General features: G+C 40.3%; 2 protein-coding genes across 2 annotated transcripts in view; one reads left to right on the top strand and one right to left on the bottom strand.

Annotated features, from left to right (window-relative positions):
- LOC126456834 (mitogen-activated protein kinase kinase kinase 7-like) overlaps nucleotides 1-4,629 on the top strand; it is a 152,351-nt gene extending 147,722 nt beyond the window's left edge. The window contains exon 12 of the mRNA XM_050092639.1: nucleotides 3,674-4,629. Within this exon, the coding sequence (XP_049948596.1) occupies nucleotides 3,674-3,802 (129 nt within the window). The 3' untranslated portion in view covers nucleotides 3,803-4,629. The remainder of the gene's footprint in view (nucleotides 1-3,673) is intronic.
- Nucleotides 4,630-6,105: 1,476 nt separating this feature from the next.
- The window catches only part of LOC126456835 (protein quick-to-court), a 332,255-nt gene continuing 319,353 nt past the window's right edge, over nucleotides 6,106-19,007 (bottom strand). The window contains exon 9 of the mRNA XM_050092640.1: nucleotides 6,106-6,508. Within this exon, the coding sequence (XP_049948597.1) occupies nucleotides 6,296-6,508 (213 nt within the window). The 3' untranslated portion in view covers nucleotides 6,106-6,295. The remainder of the gene's footprint in view (nucleotides 6,509-19,007) is intronic.

The raw sequence follows: 19,007 nt of genomic DNA on the forward strand, positions 1-19,007 counted from the left end.
GTGTAGAGATGTCAATGAAAATAGTGCAAAAAAAAGTACTTAATGCAGTCCAATTAAATCTCTGTAGCATATAGCTCATACCTATCATTAACTTCTCCTATGAGAACAATCATGTTTACATAGAAAAATAGTATCATCATCATTCACCTCTCAGACAATTCAAAATATAGTATAATTTTCCTTTTATGTATCTCAGCACCACTGCAAATACCTTCTGAACTTGTAGTGATGTATGTTTTTTTTTTTTTTTAATGTCCTTCAAATACATTTCTAATTACGATACCTCAGGTGTCCTCTATATGCAAACATTGGTCAGCTTAAGCAAAATAACTATAAACTTTCATTTCAATAATACATTTAACGCTAACTTATTATATAAATGTTCATGAAACTGGAAGGTAAATAGTGACTGACTGGCTGCCTAAACATTGCAAGGCATCTGAAAACTGTACAACAATTAGTATGTCATTGGTCAGTTGATACCAAATTCATTACCCTAGTCATATCAGTAGCACAAGAATATTTAATATCCACTTCAGTACCTCCAGTCAAAGAGTTTTAATGTAGATTGCCACATCTGTAGGCACAGAGGCAAAATCAAAAACATTTATATTTCAAGAGTCAACAACATACCATTAACCATCATGACGAAGAAATAGAGAAAAGTTTTTTGTGTAAGTAGCGTACAACAGGCAGAAAATGTGGTACTTATAGTTGAAAAGCACAATAAATACAATTACATTGAGATGAAGACCATCTTCCTGAAGCAAGAGCTTAGAAAAATGTGTATTCAGCATTTTACTTCACTAAAGGATGACTTATTGATGAGATGATACAAGATGACTTAGACAAAATTTCTAGTTGGTCTGATTGGCAACTAGTGTAGAAAAATCTAAGTTAATGCATATGAGTAGGGGAAATAATGCCATAATGATTTGAGGACAGTATTAGTTGTTTGCTGATTGACACAGAAACACCATTTAAATAACTGGGTGTAATTTTGCAGAACAGTATGAAATGGAACAAGCATGTGAGGATTGTGATAGAGAAGGCGAGTGGTCAACTTAAGTTTATTGGGAGAATTTTGGGAGAGTATAGTTCATCTATAAAGGAGACAGCACATAGGATGCTAGTGCAAGCTGTTCTTAAGTGCTGCACAAGTGCTCAGGATCTGCACCAGCTTGGATTTGGAAGACAAGCAATTTAGAGGTGGTGTGCTAGATCGGTTGTCGTTAGGTTTGAAAAACTCACAGGTATTACGGAGAATTCTTGGAAGGAAGACACTGTTCTTTTTGTGAGGCATTAAAGAGAAAATTTACAGAACCAGCACTTGAAGCTGACTGCAGAACAATTCTACTCCCACCAACATACACTTCACGTAAGGACCATGAAGATAAGATATGAGAAATTAGGGCTCATATGGAGGCATATAGACAGTAGTTTTTCGATCACTCTTTTTGTATGTGGAACAGGAAAGGAGATGACTAATTATGGAGAGAGTACCCTCTGCAGGGCATCATACGGTGGCTTGCAGATTACGTATTGTAGATGGAGATACTACACAACACTTTAAACAATGCACACATTCACTGACAGGTGACAGTAGCAGCTGATTTAGATGTTTTTCTGCTGCCAAGAATACTGGGATAAAGCATCGGTCACCAGTTCCTATAGTTTCCCATACAAGGCCACATCAATCATCCAGACTGTTGCACTTCCAGCCACTGAAAAGTCTGCTATGCTCTTCATGAACCACAGGTTAGTCTGGTCTCTCCACAGGTACCCTTCCACAGCTGTCTGCGTGTTTTAGCAATATGAACTACTCCATCTCAGCAATGTGCATGGTGTGATGTTAACTGGATCTAAAATAGCTTTGGGTCTGTAGAGTAACTATGTTGGCAATTTGTTCCAATCCAAAGTTCGAAGAATACAGTTGCATTTTGTCATATTTGACTTCAGCCCTTGTAAAATAGTTATTTCCTGTCTACTGCACTGCACTCATTAGTCCAGCTGATGCAACTGAACTCAATCTTTCTTGCAAATCTGGCCTTTATCAAAAAATGAATGAATGGATGTTTGTGTTTTAAAATATATGCACAAGTTTAATATGATTGAAATAAATATGTTGGATTGATAAATTTGAGAGAGAGAGAGAGAGAGAGAGAGAGAGAGAGATGGTTATTCATAACTGCAACTCTGTGACAGTGAGCTCCTTCATATACAGGGTTATTACAAATGATTGAAGCGATTTCACAGCTCTACAATAACTTTATTATTTGAGATATTTTCACAATGCTTTGCACACACATACAAAAACTCAAAACGTTTTTTTAGGCATTCACAAATGTTCGATATGTGCCCCTTTAGTGATACGGCAGACATCAAGCCGATAATCAAGTTCCTCCCACACTCGGTGCAGCATGTCCCCATCAATGAGTTCGAAAGCATCGTTGATGCAAGCTCGCAGTTCTGGCACGTTTCTTGGTAGAGGAGGTTTAAACACTGAATCTTTCAAGAAATCGCATGGGGTTAAGTCGGGAGAGCGTGGAGGCCATGACATGAATTGCTGATCGTGATCTCCACCACGACCGATCCATCGGTTTTCCAATCTCCTGTTTAAGAAATGCCGAACATCATGATGGAAGTGCGGTGGAGCACCATCCTGTTGAAAGATGAAGTCGGCGCTGTCGGTCTCCAGTTGTGGCATGAGCCAATTTTCCAGCATGTCCAGATACACGTGTCCTGTAACGTTTTTTTCGCAGAAGAAAAAGGGGCCGTAAACTTTAAACCGTGAGATTGCACAAAACACGTTAACTTTTGGTGAATTGTGAATTTGCTGCACGAATGCGTGAGGATTCTCTACCGCCCAGATTCGCACATTGTGTCTGTTCACTTCACCATTAAGAAAAAATGTTGCTTCATCACTGAAAACAAGTTTCGCACTGAACGCATCCTCTTCCATGAGCTGTTGCACCCGCGCCGAAAATTCAAAGCGCTTGACTTTGTCATTGGGTGTCAGGGCTTGTAGCAGTTGTAAACGGTAAGGCTTCTGCTTTAGCCTTTTCCGTAAGATTTTCCAAACCGTCGGCTGTGGTACGTTTAGCTCCCTGCTTGCTCTATTCGTCGACTTCCGCGGGCTACGCGTGAAACTTGCCCGCACGCATTCAACCGTTTCTTCGCTCACTGCAGGCCGACCCGTTGATTTCCCCTTACAGAGGCATCCAGAAGCTTTAAACTGCGCATACCATCGCCGAATGCAGTTAGCAGTTGGTGGATCTTTGTTGAACTTCGTCCTGAAGTGTCGTTGCACTGTTATGACTGACTGATGTGAGTGCATTTCAAGCACGACATACGCTTTCTCGGCTCCTGTCGCCATTTTGTCTCACTGCGCTCTCGAGCGCTCTGGCGGCAGAAACCAGAAGTGCGGCATCAGCCGAACAAAACTTTATGAGTTTTTCTACGTATCTGTAGTGTGTCGTGACCATATGTCAATGAATGGAGCTACAGTGAATTTATGAAATCGCTTCAATCATTTGTAATAGCCCTGTATTTTATATCACATACTGCATGTGATTTAGTGAGTAACTTTAATTCCAGGCAGATGTAGTATTTCCTTTTCAATTTAACACTTTCATTTAATAATGCTATGTGATTTATTTATTCTTTTAAACAGGAAAACCTACAAAAACTTCATAGGAATCTTAAACGACAACTGGAACTTATTAAGGGTCAACGAAGAGAGAGTGTTGGAAATGATGGATGGGTCGTTGTGCCACACCAGGACCACTCTCACTTAACTTAGCTGCTGCTGAGTGTGTCTCCAAGTACTGTATTTTTATACCAAGAGTGAATGTGACTGTAATGCATATAAAAGTGAAAGTAATAAGTTTGGTCCTCGATGATTTGTGTTCCGTTAATACTACTAAAACTTTTAATTGCTGACCTGTAAAAAAAGCATTTATAGTATTTTTGTCAGACTGATGTGTGTATTTTATTGTATCTTATTTTGTTTTTCAATGAAAACCGCAGATTGCCCTGTGGAGTGTTCTTTCTCCAGTCTGCAAGGTGTTTTCATTTGCTTTGCCTGTAATTTTCAGCAACAACATCTGTGACTTGATTTATCTGTCAGTTTACAATTGTATTGCTCAAATCCTTATATAGATCTGTTTCTTGTTTTCATATTTATAAAAAAGTAGAATATCTTCAAGTGAAGTCATATGACTCAAAAGGAAGCATTCACAAAATATTCTTGTGACAACATGCCAGTTTTCATGAGGAAGTTATTAAGGAAATAATTACAATTAAAGTTAGTGGATTGCACTAATATTTAATGTTGAGTAAGTGTACACAAGAAAGACTGTTGAATAGTATTTTTGTGTTTGCTTACAAGATGACTTCATGTTAATTATAGACTGGACACAACCATATTTATGAAAAAACTATTGCATTATGCTTTTCTGTTGTATTTAACTGTTCAAGTGACAGGCTTAATTGTGAGCCCTTTGTTTGTATTGTCCTGTAAATGCAGAGGTGTGGCTGGAACAGGTGTAAAAAAATTTAAGTTGTTAGAGAAAACAATGGCAAGAAGTATACCAAACTAGTAATGGTTTTAGTCTGATAACATTTCTTCAAATGAAGGTTAGCCAATTTTTATGAACAATGGCCTCTTTTTTTAGAGTACTGGTGAGTAGTTTTACACTAATTTATTTACATTAGGCCATCCATTTTATAGGTCACCAAATATGAACAGTGGAGACAGAATGGGGTTTTGATTATTGTAAACAAAATTTTATACTGGAATGCATACTGATGCATAAGCAGAATTGAAGAAAACTGGAGATGGGAGAGTTTTTGATATGTGCAGCCATCCCATTATTTTGTGGCAACCTGCAAGTCAGGGACATTGCATATTGTGTATGCAAAGTAACTATGTCAGTTTCTTGTAAGATTTCAAAAATTAAACAAGTGGTTGCCATTTTAAAGCCACTAGATTACTTTCTAAGCATGTAGCAATACATGACAGTTGGTCTTCAAATTGAAATAATCTGTGGATCAAATTAGTATGATCTGTAGTTATAGGAGGATCATGCCAATGCAGTATCAACATTCTAAATACTAAACGTAAACAAAACTATTGTGTAATTATGTTTTATTTTTGTGATTTTGTCAAAATGTGCATTTGGTTTAAATATTTATTTCAGTATAATACAACTCAAAATATTCTCAGTGTAAAAGTCAAACCCTTTCTTTGTTACTTATTTACAGTCAGGTAAAAATTGTATGTTTGCTGGCCTGCACTTAGTTTGAACTTTTGTTATGTTCTTGTTCACGTAGAAGGATTGAAACAAGGAAGTTTATTTGTAGTGGATTAAGCAAACTTTGTTTCATATTTAATTTTCCATCTGAGTGAAGCATGAGAGATAGTTGTTGCATATGTTTTGACCATATGGCTCCTGCTGTGTATGAAGTGAATTATAGAACACACGAGTTGTAGAGCAGGCATACTTGCCACTAAGTCCTGGTAGACAATACTGAAAACTAAATTAAAGTATGCTTGTCAAAGAACATTTTATGTTGACATGCATTACCACTGTTTAAAGTAAAACTGTAATGTGTTTTAGTAAATGGACTACCGTGTATTCATTCCATAACAGTGCTAGTCTAGTAAAGTGAAGTGATTTACATTGTTCATTGAATGCACCTGTTTCTGAAACAATATGCCAAAATATTGACTGAATTTGACAGTCTACGAGAAACCATTTAGGGTATGCAAATATTACTCTAATGCTGCGGGCAGCATGTTATACTGTTCATTAGATGTCTTGTGAAAGTTCCTGTATTATCTGTATGACTGACCTTTTGTAAAGAGATGTAAATTTGTCATATTCAGCTAACTGTAAATTGTATGTCCATAATGTAAATACATTTTGATATTCTTTGTGACCACATGTTTAATTACTGTTCTTATCAATACTCTAGTGTATATTCATTTTTTTAATGACTAAATGTGTTGAATGTTTTACATTCACCCAAGAAAAATGTATGCATGCCTCTACAGTGGGGAATAGTCTTTAAAGTCCTTATTCATAGTCCACCTACTGTTAATACAATGAATTATAGTAAAACATTTTATTGTGATATATTATACATATCATTTGATGCATTTTGCACAGGATACATATAGATCTAAAAAGTTACTCCTATATATACACTTCTTTCTGGAGAACAACCGAAGCAAAATATACAGATTCATTCCAAAATAATTACTACAGTACACAACTTGTTTAAATAAGTCTTATTTCCTCAAATAAGCTTTATAAGCTCTCTCAATATTACTTTTTTCTGACTCAGTATAACCTAAAATGCTTTTAATCGCATTAAGATGACCTTGATGATTTTCCCTGTCTGTGAGGAAGTAGTAGACAGCAGACTTCAAAAACTGAAGAGTCATTGCTGGATCCATTTCACCTTTACTTGCATGTGCCTCCACAAGGCGTCGATACAAAGCCTGCAAAAAAAATTAAAAATGACTTTTAATTATTTACTTTCCTTTTGGATTAGGAGAGACAACAGATGAGCAGCTTAGTCTCTCAAATGACTACATGCTGCACTCTGGATCTCCTTTTTGTGGACCTGTTGAACAGTAAAAGGACTTTGTTATGCAGCAGAGAGAGAGAGTGTGTGTGTGTGTCGCACCACATGGGGTATTGCGTTACACATATCAAGGACAGGAGATACTGTGGATTGATCATCAGGCTACAAAATTTCAACGTTGACTGTTTTACAATATCACAACTGTGTTATAACAGAAACCTTCCTGACAACAAACAAAATACATGGTAATAATAGTGCAGCAAATAAAGTGTGCAACAACATGTTTGGGTTTTGTGGCCAGAGAAACTTTATTTTAAATAAATCACGGTCTTTCCGAGGTGACTTTGGCGGGTATGTCTTCAGCACCTAGTAATGCTCAAGGCATAGAACCTACTCTACATTGCTATAAATAAAAATAAGGAAGAATCAACCCATAAACAAAAAGGAACAAACAAGGTAAAAACAAAGCATCATATTCTCTTTCAGGAACTAAAAATCCACCATTACTTATGTGATACCTACTGCTGAATGAGGCTGCCTCCAGATTTTTCATACATGAAAATTCCATTCAAAATAAAATATAAAAAATAACAGCAAATATTTTGTTTTACCCACATCGCAAAATTTGGTGCTTTACTCACACTCATGTAAATTAGAAGGCAGAGATTTTTGAGTTTGTGTTCACGGGCTTAGAATCTTTTTTAAGCCTAGGATGATGATTATTATTATTATTATTATTATTTCAGTTAATGTTGGCATGGCAAAGAGTTATGTAGACACGGATTGGCAGGTCCCAGCAATGTAGTTATTCTGAAAGTATACAAAAATCCCCTCATAATTTAATGGAAAAGCAACTTCCTATGCCAGCAGAAAATAAGAACATAGTCAAAGATCTGCTGTTGTGCTGAAGGAATTTGTCTTCCACGTTTAAATATGTAGACAGAGTGGCCGTTTTCACTTTATTGTTAAGTGTTGATAGATTGCCCATGTAACACTTCAGAATTCCCTCCCCCCTCAAACAATTAAGATTTGATAGGTTTAACGTAAATGGGTTTTTTTCCAATACTGTAAATAAATGTAATGTGGTATAAATATAATTTAACTGTATTTTCATTTTAACACCACACTAAGAAATTTTGATGTGAGACAAAAATAAAGAACTGACCTGCACAGAATAAATGAAAAGTAAGCAGTCAGAAAATAACAGCATAGTTGGCAAAAAAATAGCATCAAAATTGGCAAAAATAACACTGAAACTGACCATAAAATAAAATGATTTTTTCCTGTCGGTTTTCAGCTATATGCATCCATGTTGCTCCTCTATGTTTTGTAGTGCTGTCCACCCACCTTCTGTTAGGTATTCTAATCTCGTGGAATCCAACAAAGAACTAGTATGGTGCATGTACCACATGTTTCCTTGCATCCTGCCGATTTCCATTTGATTTTCATTAGTCGTAAATATGTCTTCCACTCCCCTCTGTTCTCTGATCCATTTATTAATTTTCTCCCCATTTCGAAAAGCACTATAGACCATGTTTACTCTTCTGTTTATTTCTTTTGCTGCCCATCCAGTGACTGTCTTCAGCTCCCCTTAACACCCATTACAACTAGTTCTATGAATTCACTGCCAATCATTGAAGATAATTTTAGTCTTATGGTAACTGATATTCAGTATTACTTTCATATTTGCCCTGTTGAGCTCTTCTACCGGCTGATGAAATTAATCTGCACTACAGGCAAGCAGTACACCATCATCATCATCATCATCATCATCATCGAAGCAAATTAGGTTCAGGCATTTTCATTATCTCATAGCACTGTAATGTTACATAGATACAAGACCTTCATCTTCTACATCTACATAGATAATTCACTCATGCCCGCCCCCCCCCCCCCCCCCCCCCACACACACACACACACACACACACACACACACACACACCTACCCGTGCATGCACAACCCTTCCCATAGTAATGATTAATGGTAAATCAATGGTTAACTAAACTTTTAATTATCACTAAGGTAAAAACTAAGGTAACTGTGTACAAAAGTTGAGATTTCGAAATAACGAGGTAAGGTTTGATATATTACAGCCAAGAATATGAACAGAAAAATATTTTATTGTTTAAGCCAGATTTAGAAACAAAGAATAGATTAGTAAGTGCCTTGAGGCTAAAATGGCAGTAAGATGCTTCCTACCCACCCCATTCCCTCAGCCGATATCTAATTTAGCTGGCTTCAAATTTTGTCATAATATACACTCATTCACAGGAAGTGTAGTATACAGCTTATTACTGTTTAGCCGTCTGTTAGAATCTGTGGGAGGTAGTGATGATTGTGGGTAAATAAATAAAAAAAAATTTTAAATATCTGAAACTAGAAAAAGAGAACAGTCTGTTCCAGGTTCTGTGACCATGTCATCATGGTTGACAGTACTTTAGCCAGATAGTTAAAAATGAGATAAAACCCTGGCAGCTAAAACTAGCTGGTCACTGAAGAACGTCTAAAGGGGTCATCATAGTCAGTACTCTTAAAATGGAGTCAGAAAATAAAATGAGGTGAGCAGATGCAGAGTATATAAACATCTAATCAGCTTAAGCAGTTAGATAAATAAGAGATGTACATGAAAGTTTAAAGATGTACGACAGTGCAGAGAGAGAAAGTAGCCTGTGGTCACTCTGAGCGTACACTACAGACAGTGGTACTCCCCCAACAATCAAACACTGAATGTGGTGGTGTAGTAACTTTTGTTGTAAATTCTGCTTTCCTTCAGGGAACATAGGACTTTGGTAGCTGTTAATCCAATGTCCAGAAGTATTAAGAGATAGTGAGGTAGACAGGATGACTGCTCGTCTCAGATCAGCCAACAGGGCACACACTGCAAAGATATGGGTGATCGTTAAATGACTACCAGAGCTGCTTTGAGGGGAGTTGTCTTGGCATAAAACTCTGGGGGTGGGGAAAGTTTAAATCTGCTGTGGCTGATATGCAGTCAACATAATACGATGGTATCCTTCTGAGAAGTCTGAAGAAAAGTATGCTACGCCATGGTGTTTCCTTTGGTTGCTCTCAGCTTATTGAGGGTTATGGTAGCTTGCCATTCCATATTCCAGGTTTTCAAAATGTAATATTGCAGTTGCAATCCTAGGTTTGCGCCCTGTACTCCGAGTTCAAGTTTGTCTCATTTAGTTGCTTCTTTACCTCAATTTTCAGCGAGTTCATTTCCCAGAATACCCACATGGCTCGTGCCTAGATCAATTCCAGAGCTGTGGAGTTTGTGAGGTTTCATTTATACACTGCATGCACTCGGCAGAGAAAAGTCTCATGGCCCCTTGCGTGTGCAAAAGCAATAACTGCCCATTATTGACTCGATCCACCTGTGTAGGTGCATGTCAAATTTGGGTAGTCGTGGAGAACTGAACAGACCATGCCTCTGAGAACGGTGGTATCAATATTTCTGTTCAGGCTGCAAAAGAGGTCCATCCATATCATAAGACTAGATTCATACCATGGGGGTGGGGAGTGTGGCTGCCGAGAGGGAATGCTACATGGACACAGACAAGAGGAGGCAGTTTGAGGTTCTTGCATAGAGCTTCCAATCTTAACTCAGCTAGTCTACCCATTTTTGGGCACATACCACTTAGTTTGTTAACAGCTGCTGGCATCTGACCCTCAGTAGTGGGACACCATTTCCAGCAGGAGGCTCTCTAGAGCACTCTTACAGAAGGCTCCAGTTGCCAACTGCACTCCACTGTGCTGGAGCAGGTCTAACAAGCTCAGTACTGATTGTGCTGCCAACCGGACAACACATTAGGAGTTCAGTTGTGATGAAATCGCAGAACTGTGCAGTCTGTGCCTCGAGAGGTGCTGCTGAGAAATCAGAGGGTATTAAGCTTCTGTGATTGTGATGACAAAGAGAGTTATGCTCAGAAACAATCCCTGTAGAACCCAGCTTCCTTTAAGTATTGGTTGCTAAGGGTCAAACCTACCTGGAATGGAATCGGAGGGATAGGAAATTCTGAATAAAAATAGGTAAACACACCCAGACATCCCACACATAGTGTGGTCTGGATGCTATGGTGCCAGGTGGTATTATATATGTTCTGTAGGTTAACGAGCACAGCAATCAGGTTGGCAATGCGTGAAAGCATTTCGCACTGAACATTCCAAATGAATCAGATGGTCTATGGTGGACTGGAATGCCTAAAAGTCACTCTGAACCTGTAATATATGTCCTCTGGCTTCCAGGCACCAACACAGTCATCAGCTGACCATTATTTTGAATAATTTGCACAGCTCTTGCGTTAGACAGATTGGTCGATAATTAGTTAAAAGTTGAGGTTCTTTTCCAGTTTCAGGATAAGAATGACAGTACCCTCCTGCCATGGGAGTGGAACTCCCCTTTCTACCAAATACCAAAGTAAAACCAAAGGATCTGTTTTATGTCGTCATTGCTGAAGTGTTTAAGCATTTGATTATGGATTTTTAAGTGCTGTGGAACTCGCAAACTCTAAATGGAGCACTGTACAATTCAAAGCTTTGTGCATGGAAGAATAAGGAGTTTCACTCTGACACGCATTTCTGGGTCAGGAAATTAGGATGGTAGTTACTGCACGCAGACACTTTGGTGAAGTGTGCTGCAAAACATTTAGTGGTGATGGGGGATAAGTACAGATGTTGCCATTGAGGGTGTTGACAGGAATTACTGTTGACAGTGGAATTTAGTCCGTACTTGAGATGGTGGGGTGTGGGCTCCCATAGATGACACGCTATTATTGACAATCCTGTTTTTTTTCTCCATTTAAGGAAAAAAGTGCCTTCACTTGAAGCCTCTTAAATGCTATTAAATGTTCCATAGAGGGATGACACTCTTGTTGATAAAGTGCCCTGCAATGCTTTCTGATTGCTGCAGTTATTTCTTCAGACCACCATGGGACCAATGTCCGTCGGGAAGAGCCAGAAGAATAGGATATTGTTGCTTCCACAGCCTGTAAAACCCTGTCAACAGCATGTTGTACCACTCCTTCAATTTCCTTCTCTTCACTGGTTTCAAAAGTTGCTCTGGAGGTGAAACCCTATAGTTGGTTTTCCGAGGTGACTAATGTGGTGGTGTTTCGTTGGTCAATGGATCAAGAAAGAGAGAGTGATAGGAAAATGGTTTCTGTTGCAGAGATTTCCATGGAAGTACCACGGAGTTACGGGTGAGATGCTTTGACTGCAGGCTGTAATATCTATTGCTAAGTAAGATCTGTGGCCTTTACTGAAAGGGGGACTGATGACCTTAGCTGTTTAGTCCCCCTTAAACATCCCAACAACCACCACCACCTTTACTGATATGTTTTGGAGCTCCAGTATTCAGGAAGCAGACTTCCAATTCTGAAATTAACTGCTCTATTACTTGGACACTGCTGGATGTGATTTGGCTGCCTCACAGAGAAATGTGGGCACTGAAGTGTCCCAGTAGGAGGAAGGGTGGGGGAAGCTGTTCCACTATATCCACCAGCTTGTGATATGGTACAGGTTTGGCTGGGGACAGAAAGATATTACATACTGTTACCCTAGCTGACCATAACAGGCAGAGCTGCTAATGCACTGGTTAATGGCACCTCCTCACTGAAAGTGTCAGATCTAGTAGACATGCAGACTCCTCCAGATGCCCTCTTATCATTAACGCAATTTGTACATTAGAATTTTTGAAAGTATCATTTTGTGTTTCTGAGAACCATGTCTTCTGAAGTGTCATGCCAACTGCAGTGTAAGTAGCCATTAATTGACAATGAGTTCAGCTGCTAGGTGGTTAATTGTGCTCCACCAGAATGTGCAGTTATGCGATGGTATTCACAGGCTTGACTTCAGTTTAACTTTCGGTTTATCCTTTTTGTCCTGAAGATTTACCTGTCTTGACTTCTCAGGCATCCTGCGAGGGGGCCTCATTGGCAGGAATCCTCATCCCTGATGATCCCATAGCGGATTTACTTCTTCCTCTTGAGTACTGAACATGTCGGTGAATGAGGGGGATGGTGTCACGCGCAGTTTACACATGTAGGGCATTGTTCACAAGGACTGCCCCGATTTGTTGTCCTGCCACATGCCACACAAGTAGCTTCATTATCAGGGAGGATGTGTATCGAACCTCTGGGACCGAAAAGATATAGGAAGAGGAAGTCAGGCTTGACGTCACATCTATGAATGATAACATTAACTTTCTCAGCTAAAAAATTTCCATTGAAGGCTAAGATGAAAGCTCTAGTGTCCACCCTATTATCCTTAATATCTCTCTGGATATGAAAAACAACATGGACTCCATGCTGCTCTAACAAATAAGTTAGCATGCAGTTCTTCATCTATTTGTAGCATTACGTCCCTGCAGAAGATGACACTTTGAATTCTTCTAAGTTGACTATGAGGAGTGATGATAACTGGTGTATCCTCAAGCTTGTCACAGGCCTCATGCCTGTAACTGGTTAGCGTTCAATGTTTTGATCAACTTAGGTCCATTTTTCATCTTCTTTATTGCAGCAAATTCTCCAAAGCAATACTCAATATTCTCCACAAAAAACAGTAGGTTTTTGTTGGTGCAAAAGATTCTTCATCAGTTCTGGAGCATACCAAGAACTGGGACAATTGTCCACCTCAATTACTCCTTGCCTGACTCATTCCAAGGTGTGTTCAAAGACCCTCAAGTTACTAACTCCGATCTGCGGCTCTCTCCGGGGGTGCCACCCAGCCACAACAAAGGCTACCAAGTAAAGCAGCCATTGCCTGCTGTTTCAGTGTCCCAGATAAAACAGGCATCTAGTCCTCAATATACATGAGAAGATTACAGCTGAGGCAACAGCAGTGTGTTCCCTGTGTTGTCAGGGGCTACAACACGAGAGTGCATGATGACTGCCCTACTTCCCCGCCCCCCCACGATGGATTGGAACCACACTGGATTTCGGGTGTGAATAAAAATCCACTCATAATGGGAGGTGTGTAAGATGGTACTGTCCAGTGAATAAATTCTTTTGCACGATGTCCTTCCCCAAATGGTCCACAATTGTGAGAAATGTAGGAAGACGGAGGTGTAAACAAGGCAAAAAGATTGAAGGAAATGCTGTGAAATGAGCTAAAACTGATGGCTCATGGATGCTATAATAATGGGTAGTCATGAACATAAAATCTTGAATAGGTATATGACTCCTTTTAGTTGTTTCTTATGACAGACAAGGAATAACTGCAGCTCTATTCTAACCCCAACACCGCAGGGATGGGGGGGCGTTGTGTTCCCCTTCTTGAGTTTTGTAGCAATGTCTACCAAACAATGGTGGTGGTTTTTACTGTTTGTGGTTTTTTTAGATTTTACAGTATTTTGCTGTTCTTCCCATTACTCCAGGATGCAGCATCACATGTATGTTCTTAAGTCAGCACTCAGCACCTGGAATGTTTAATTGCAGTGTATCCATCCCCATTGTTTCTTTTGCTAGTTCATCAGCCAGGTCATGCCTAAAATGCAGACTTAACTCACGAGTCCACAGAAAGACTGGATATTCCTGTACAGCAGAGGGCATGTAGTAATGGACTGTATAGATCACTGGACATCTTGGATAGTACTTATCTACTGCTCGCAATGTGCTCAACGATTTGCTTTATTCAATGAAAATTCTTGTGAGCAAAATTAATGTATGTATATTTTTGGGATCTGTGTATGGCTATTAACTCTGCAGTATGAGCATTGCATTTTTTGGTAGAGAACATTTTACTCGATTCAATATGTGGACTTACGCACAGTCGTACCATCAGAACCATCTGTGTAAAAGACTCTAAAATAGGAATATTCTATGACAACAGACGTAAATTCACACAATAAAAATTGTGATCTAAACTGTCTTTGAAACTTCGTGGCAGATTAAAACTGTGTGCAAGGCCAAGACTCGAACTCTGGGCCTTTGCCTTTCACAGGCAAGTGCTCTAGTAACTGAAATGCCCAAGCACAACTCATGGCCGTACTAACAGCTGTACTTCCACCAGTACCTCATCACCTACCTATCAAACACAACAAAAGTTCTAGAAAAGCTGCAATATTCTTCCTTCGAGGAGTGCAAGTCCCACATGTTTCAAAAGGGAACTTCTGTGAAGTTTTGAAAGTAAGAGATGAGATACTGGCAGAAGTAAAGCTGTGAGGATGGGTCGTGAGCTGACGAAAAACAATGTTTTATAGTCTAAACAGCATCAAATCAGTCTTTATAGAATGTTTGTAAACCTACTCTATCTGTTTCATAGCAACTGGTGCCTAGGAAATGGGGAGTATCAAGTTCCTTCATTTAGGTTGCCTTAAGTTGTCGTAAAGGCAGTAGCAGTTTATTATCAATAGAAATCAGAAAATTATACTGTTCCACTACTTTCAGCAGTTGGGTTTCAAAGTATAATTCTGGATGAGCACGAGCAGATCATTTTCTATGAAAGTACGTGACGTGACATAGGTGATGAAAAACTGTCTGTATCTATTGTTCTCCACCCATTTTAGCACCTTCTGTATGGATGTCTGGAGTTGGAGTTCTGCTGTGCATATAGATATGTGACAGTAATATAAACAAAGATAATCAATTTTGTAATGCTGGCGTGACTATAGGTCCCACTGAGGTTACTATGTCATTTACTGCATTCGCAAAAAGTGCAGTGCTGCATGTATTGGTTACTGATGGTAGTTACCACTCTGACTCAAAACGATCGTATCCCCCATTAAAGAGAGAAAAAGATTATAATAGAGTTTTTACTACTGCCATTGAAATGTTAAAGTACTTTATTATTTGTGTTCCCTGGTCCTGAGGACGTATTTGTACATTGTCAGATTGTAATTGGTGTGTCGTACACTGATCAGCCAGAACACTATGACCACCAGCCTACTACCGATATAAACCCATCCAGATGCTAGCAGCGTTGACTGCCAGTCAGACACACACACGCTGCACGTAGTATCAGTGAGCATGCTGGCCGTGTGTAGACTGGGGAAGGCGCGCAATGTATCAGAGTTTGACTGAGGGCAGATTGTGATGGCCTGGGGGTGCAGCATGAGCATTCCGGAAACTACACTAAATTCCGGGTGTTCGAGGATTGCTGTGGTGAGTGTCTTCCACATGTGGTGAAACCAAGGAGTAACCATCTCCAGACATCAGTGGTTGGGCCACTACCCCTCATTATAGATGTCGGACATCGTAGGCTGGTCAGACTGTTACAACAGGACAGGAGATTAACTGTGGCGGAACTCACATCAGACTTTAATGTTGGGCAGAGTACAAATGTACCTGAACACACAGTGCACCGAACACTCCTAACGATGGGCACCTGCAGCTTACAACCCACGCACAAGACAATGTTACCACCATGACCTCGACAATTATGACTGAAATGGGCACGTGACCATTGGCGCTGGACATTGGTGCAGTAGCAGAGCATTGCACGGTCTGATAAATCTCAATACCTTCTTCATCATGCTGATGGGAGGGCACAGATCCATCATCTTCCAGGAGAACAGCTCCTTGACACCTGTACTGCAGGACAGAGACGAGCGGGCAGCGCCACCATTAGGGTCTGGGAATCTCATGTGGGCATCCGTGGGTCCAGTGGAAATCGTGCAAGGCACTATGATGCCATTTACGAGTTGCACATCACATACACCCCTTCATGTGACAATCATATTTCCCAGTGGCACTGGGATTTTTCATTAAGACAATGTGCCATGTCACAAGGCCAGGAGTGTGGTGGACTGGTTCAAGGAACTTGGTGATGAGTTGCAGTTGATGTGCTGATCATCCAGCTCGTCACTGAACCCAATCAAACACATCTGGGATGAGATTGAATGTTGCATCAGGGCTCATCACCCCCATCCCCAGAATTTACAGGAATTAGACGAACGTGTGTGCAGATGTGGTGCCAACTCTCTCCAGCGACCTACGAAGGCCTCATTGCTTCCACGCCATGACATGTCGCTGCTGTCACCTACGACAAAGATGGACATACCAGCTATCAGGTAGGTGGGCATGGTGTTGTGGCTGAGCAGTGTAGGTTTCGTTATTTTTAAGTAAATATAGGGTATTATGTTCCATTAAGGGGCAGTTTAGAGTGAAGATAGGATTGCTTTTTTTTAATGTAATTTCTTCTGTTTCCACACATGGTATACTGCTATATTTCTGCAAGTTCAGCAGTATCTGATAAATTTATGTTCATTTCTGTTTGAAGAGGAATCTTTGGATTCTTTTTAAGAACACAGTAATAGCTGAGGTTATAAGTACCTATTACATAACCTTAGAACACCAAAAAGTAAAAGAAGTTAAATGCGACGATACATTACAACCAAATGACAGAAGGAAAGAACAAAAAACAAGGACTTCCCTTGCAGAGAGGTCCACAAAATGCATCGTAGAAACATGGAGGTCTGTAACTGAAGATGAAATGTGATTCGCCATATTGCTTTGATGGATAAAAAGTAAAACGTAATTGACACCCTGTGCACTGTCCACTAAAATGGCCAATAACTCAAGACGGCAAACATACATTGGAACATAAGCGGTTAAAAAATGACCACTGGGTCAGAAAATACCAAAACATCAAAGGTTAAAGACAATGAGCACAAAGCAAAGGGGGGGGGGGGGGGGGGGGGAATCCTGGAGCTTGCTACCATGAAGTGAAGACCAGTGGTGATGCCAAAGTGACACTGCTATCTGCTGACAGATGGCAACACGGAGATCATTTGAAGGAATGGAAGAGCTTTTGAAGGAGTGGAAGAGCTAGCAGGAAGAGGTAGGAGGACTGCAGCCATGGCACCATCTTCATTTCCCATCAGACCGAGTGACTAGGAACCCACATCAACATCACAATGGCTTCCTCAACAGCAAGTAAGCAGAAGCTTTCTTGGATCTGTTGCAATATGGGACAGATTGTGTACAGCACACATGCTCTGAAGGGCACTGAGAGAATCAGAGCAAACAACCATTAAAAAATCCTGTGTCCCCAGATGTACTCGATTACCTGACAGAGCTCTGTTGTAAAATTCAAGCAGCATTCTGGAATCTAGTATCAAAAAAGGTCGGCACAAATGACGAAGGTACACCCAACATCACAGTCAGTCTTACTGCCATCAGTGGACACAAAGGTGCTATCAATAAGTTGTGTGCGAAGGTCAAGATACTTAAAGTGATAGATCGAGTCCTGAGAAATGTCCTTGGGAAGCAAATGAAGTTCAAGATGAGCACAGGCCACCACACGAAGCCAAGGTGGTAAAGGGTTCATACCCACTGGGAACGTGGCAGGTAGCATGAAGTTAAGCGGCTAGAGCAGTAGCCAAAAGCGAACGCCAGGAGGTAACAGAGAAAAGGGCACACCCCATACTGGCGGCCAAAGGATTCATCGAAAAAGGGGGCATAGGGCATGTAGCCAGGCATTGCACAAAAATGGCATGTGTATCCACTGAGGCGGACATCATACTGGTATGACAATGGTAGTTCAGCAGCTTCTGCATTAAGACTCTCAGTCAGTCTAGTGTAAAAGGCACCAGTGGCCAAACGTATTCCACAATGGTGGATTATGTTAACACTGCATATGATAGGCAGATGAATAAATGAAGTACACATAGTCTAGTTTTGAATAGACAAGGGATCGGTATAAATGGAGGAGGCTGGTCCAATCCACTCCCAAGGAATTACTGCTTAGGACGCATAGGACATTGAAGGACAGGGTACAGCATGCGGCCAAGAAATTTCCCTATCAAAAAGAGCCCCAGGAATTTCATAGTTCCAGTGAATGAAAGAGCAACAGGCCCACGATGTAAAAACAGTGAAACAAACCCATTTTGCCAAAAATTCATACAAATAGTTTTGTCAGTGGAAAAGCAAAAGCCATTATCAATGCTCCACAAGTAAAGATGATGGGGACATCACTGAAGACGCCGCTCAAGGTGAGAAGTCAATGGATAACTCCACTGGATCGCAAAGCCATCTAATAAAAGGGAGTCGGAGATACCTGGGGGAGGCAGTCCAAGATAGGGTTAGTAGCTATAGCAAAGAGGAAGGACGACACTCAAGATGGAGCCCTGAGACACGCCGTTCTCCTTTATAAAGGTGTCAGACAAGGCCAAACCCAAACGTGGTGTCATAGGCTTTCTCCAAATCAAAAAACATGGACACAGTCTGGTAGAAAATCATTCATGACATGGGTTGACAAAGTGACAAGATGATCAACTGCAGAATGGCTCACATATAAATCCACATTGTGCAGTAGTTAGTAGATTGTGAGACTTCAGCCAACATACCAGATGGCCATGAATCATATATTCCACCTTGCAAAAACAGCTGGTGAGAGAAATGGGGCAGGAAAAGTATTTGCTCTTACCGGGCTTAGGTACAGATATAACAGGAGCTTCACACCAGCATCTGGG

This window comes from Schistocerca serialis, chromosome 2 (genome assembly GCF_023864345.2).
Source record: "Schistocerca serialis cubense isolate TAMUIC-IGC-003099 chromosome 2, iqSchSeri2.2, whole genome shotgun sequence".
Classification (NCBI taxonomy): Eukaryota; Metazoa; Arthropoda; class Insecta; order Orthoptera; family Acrididae; genus Schistocerca; species Schistocerca serialis.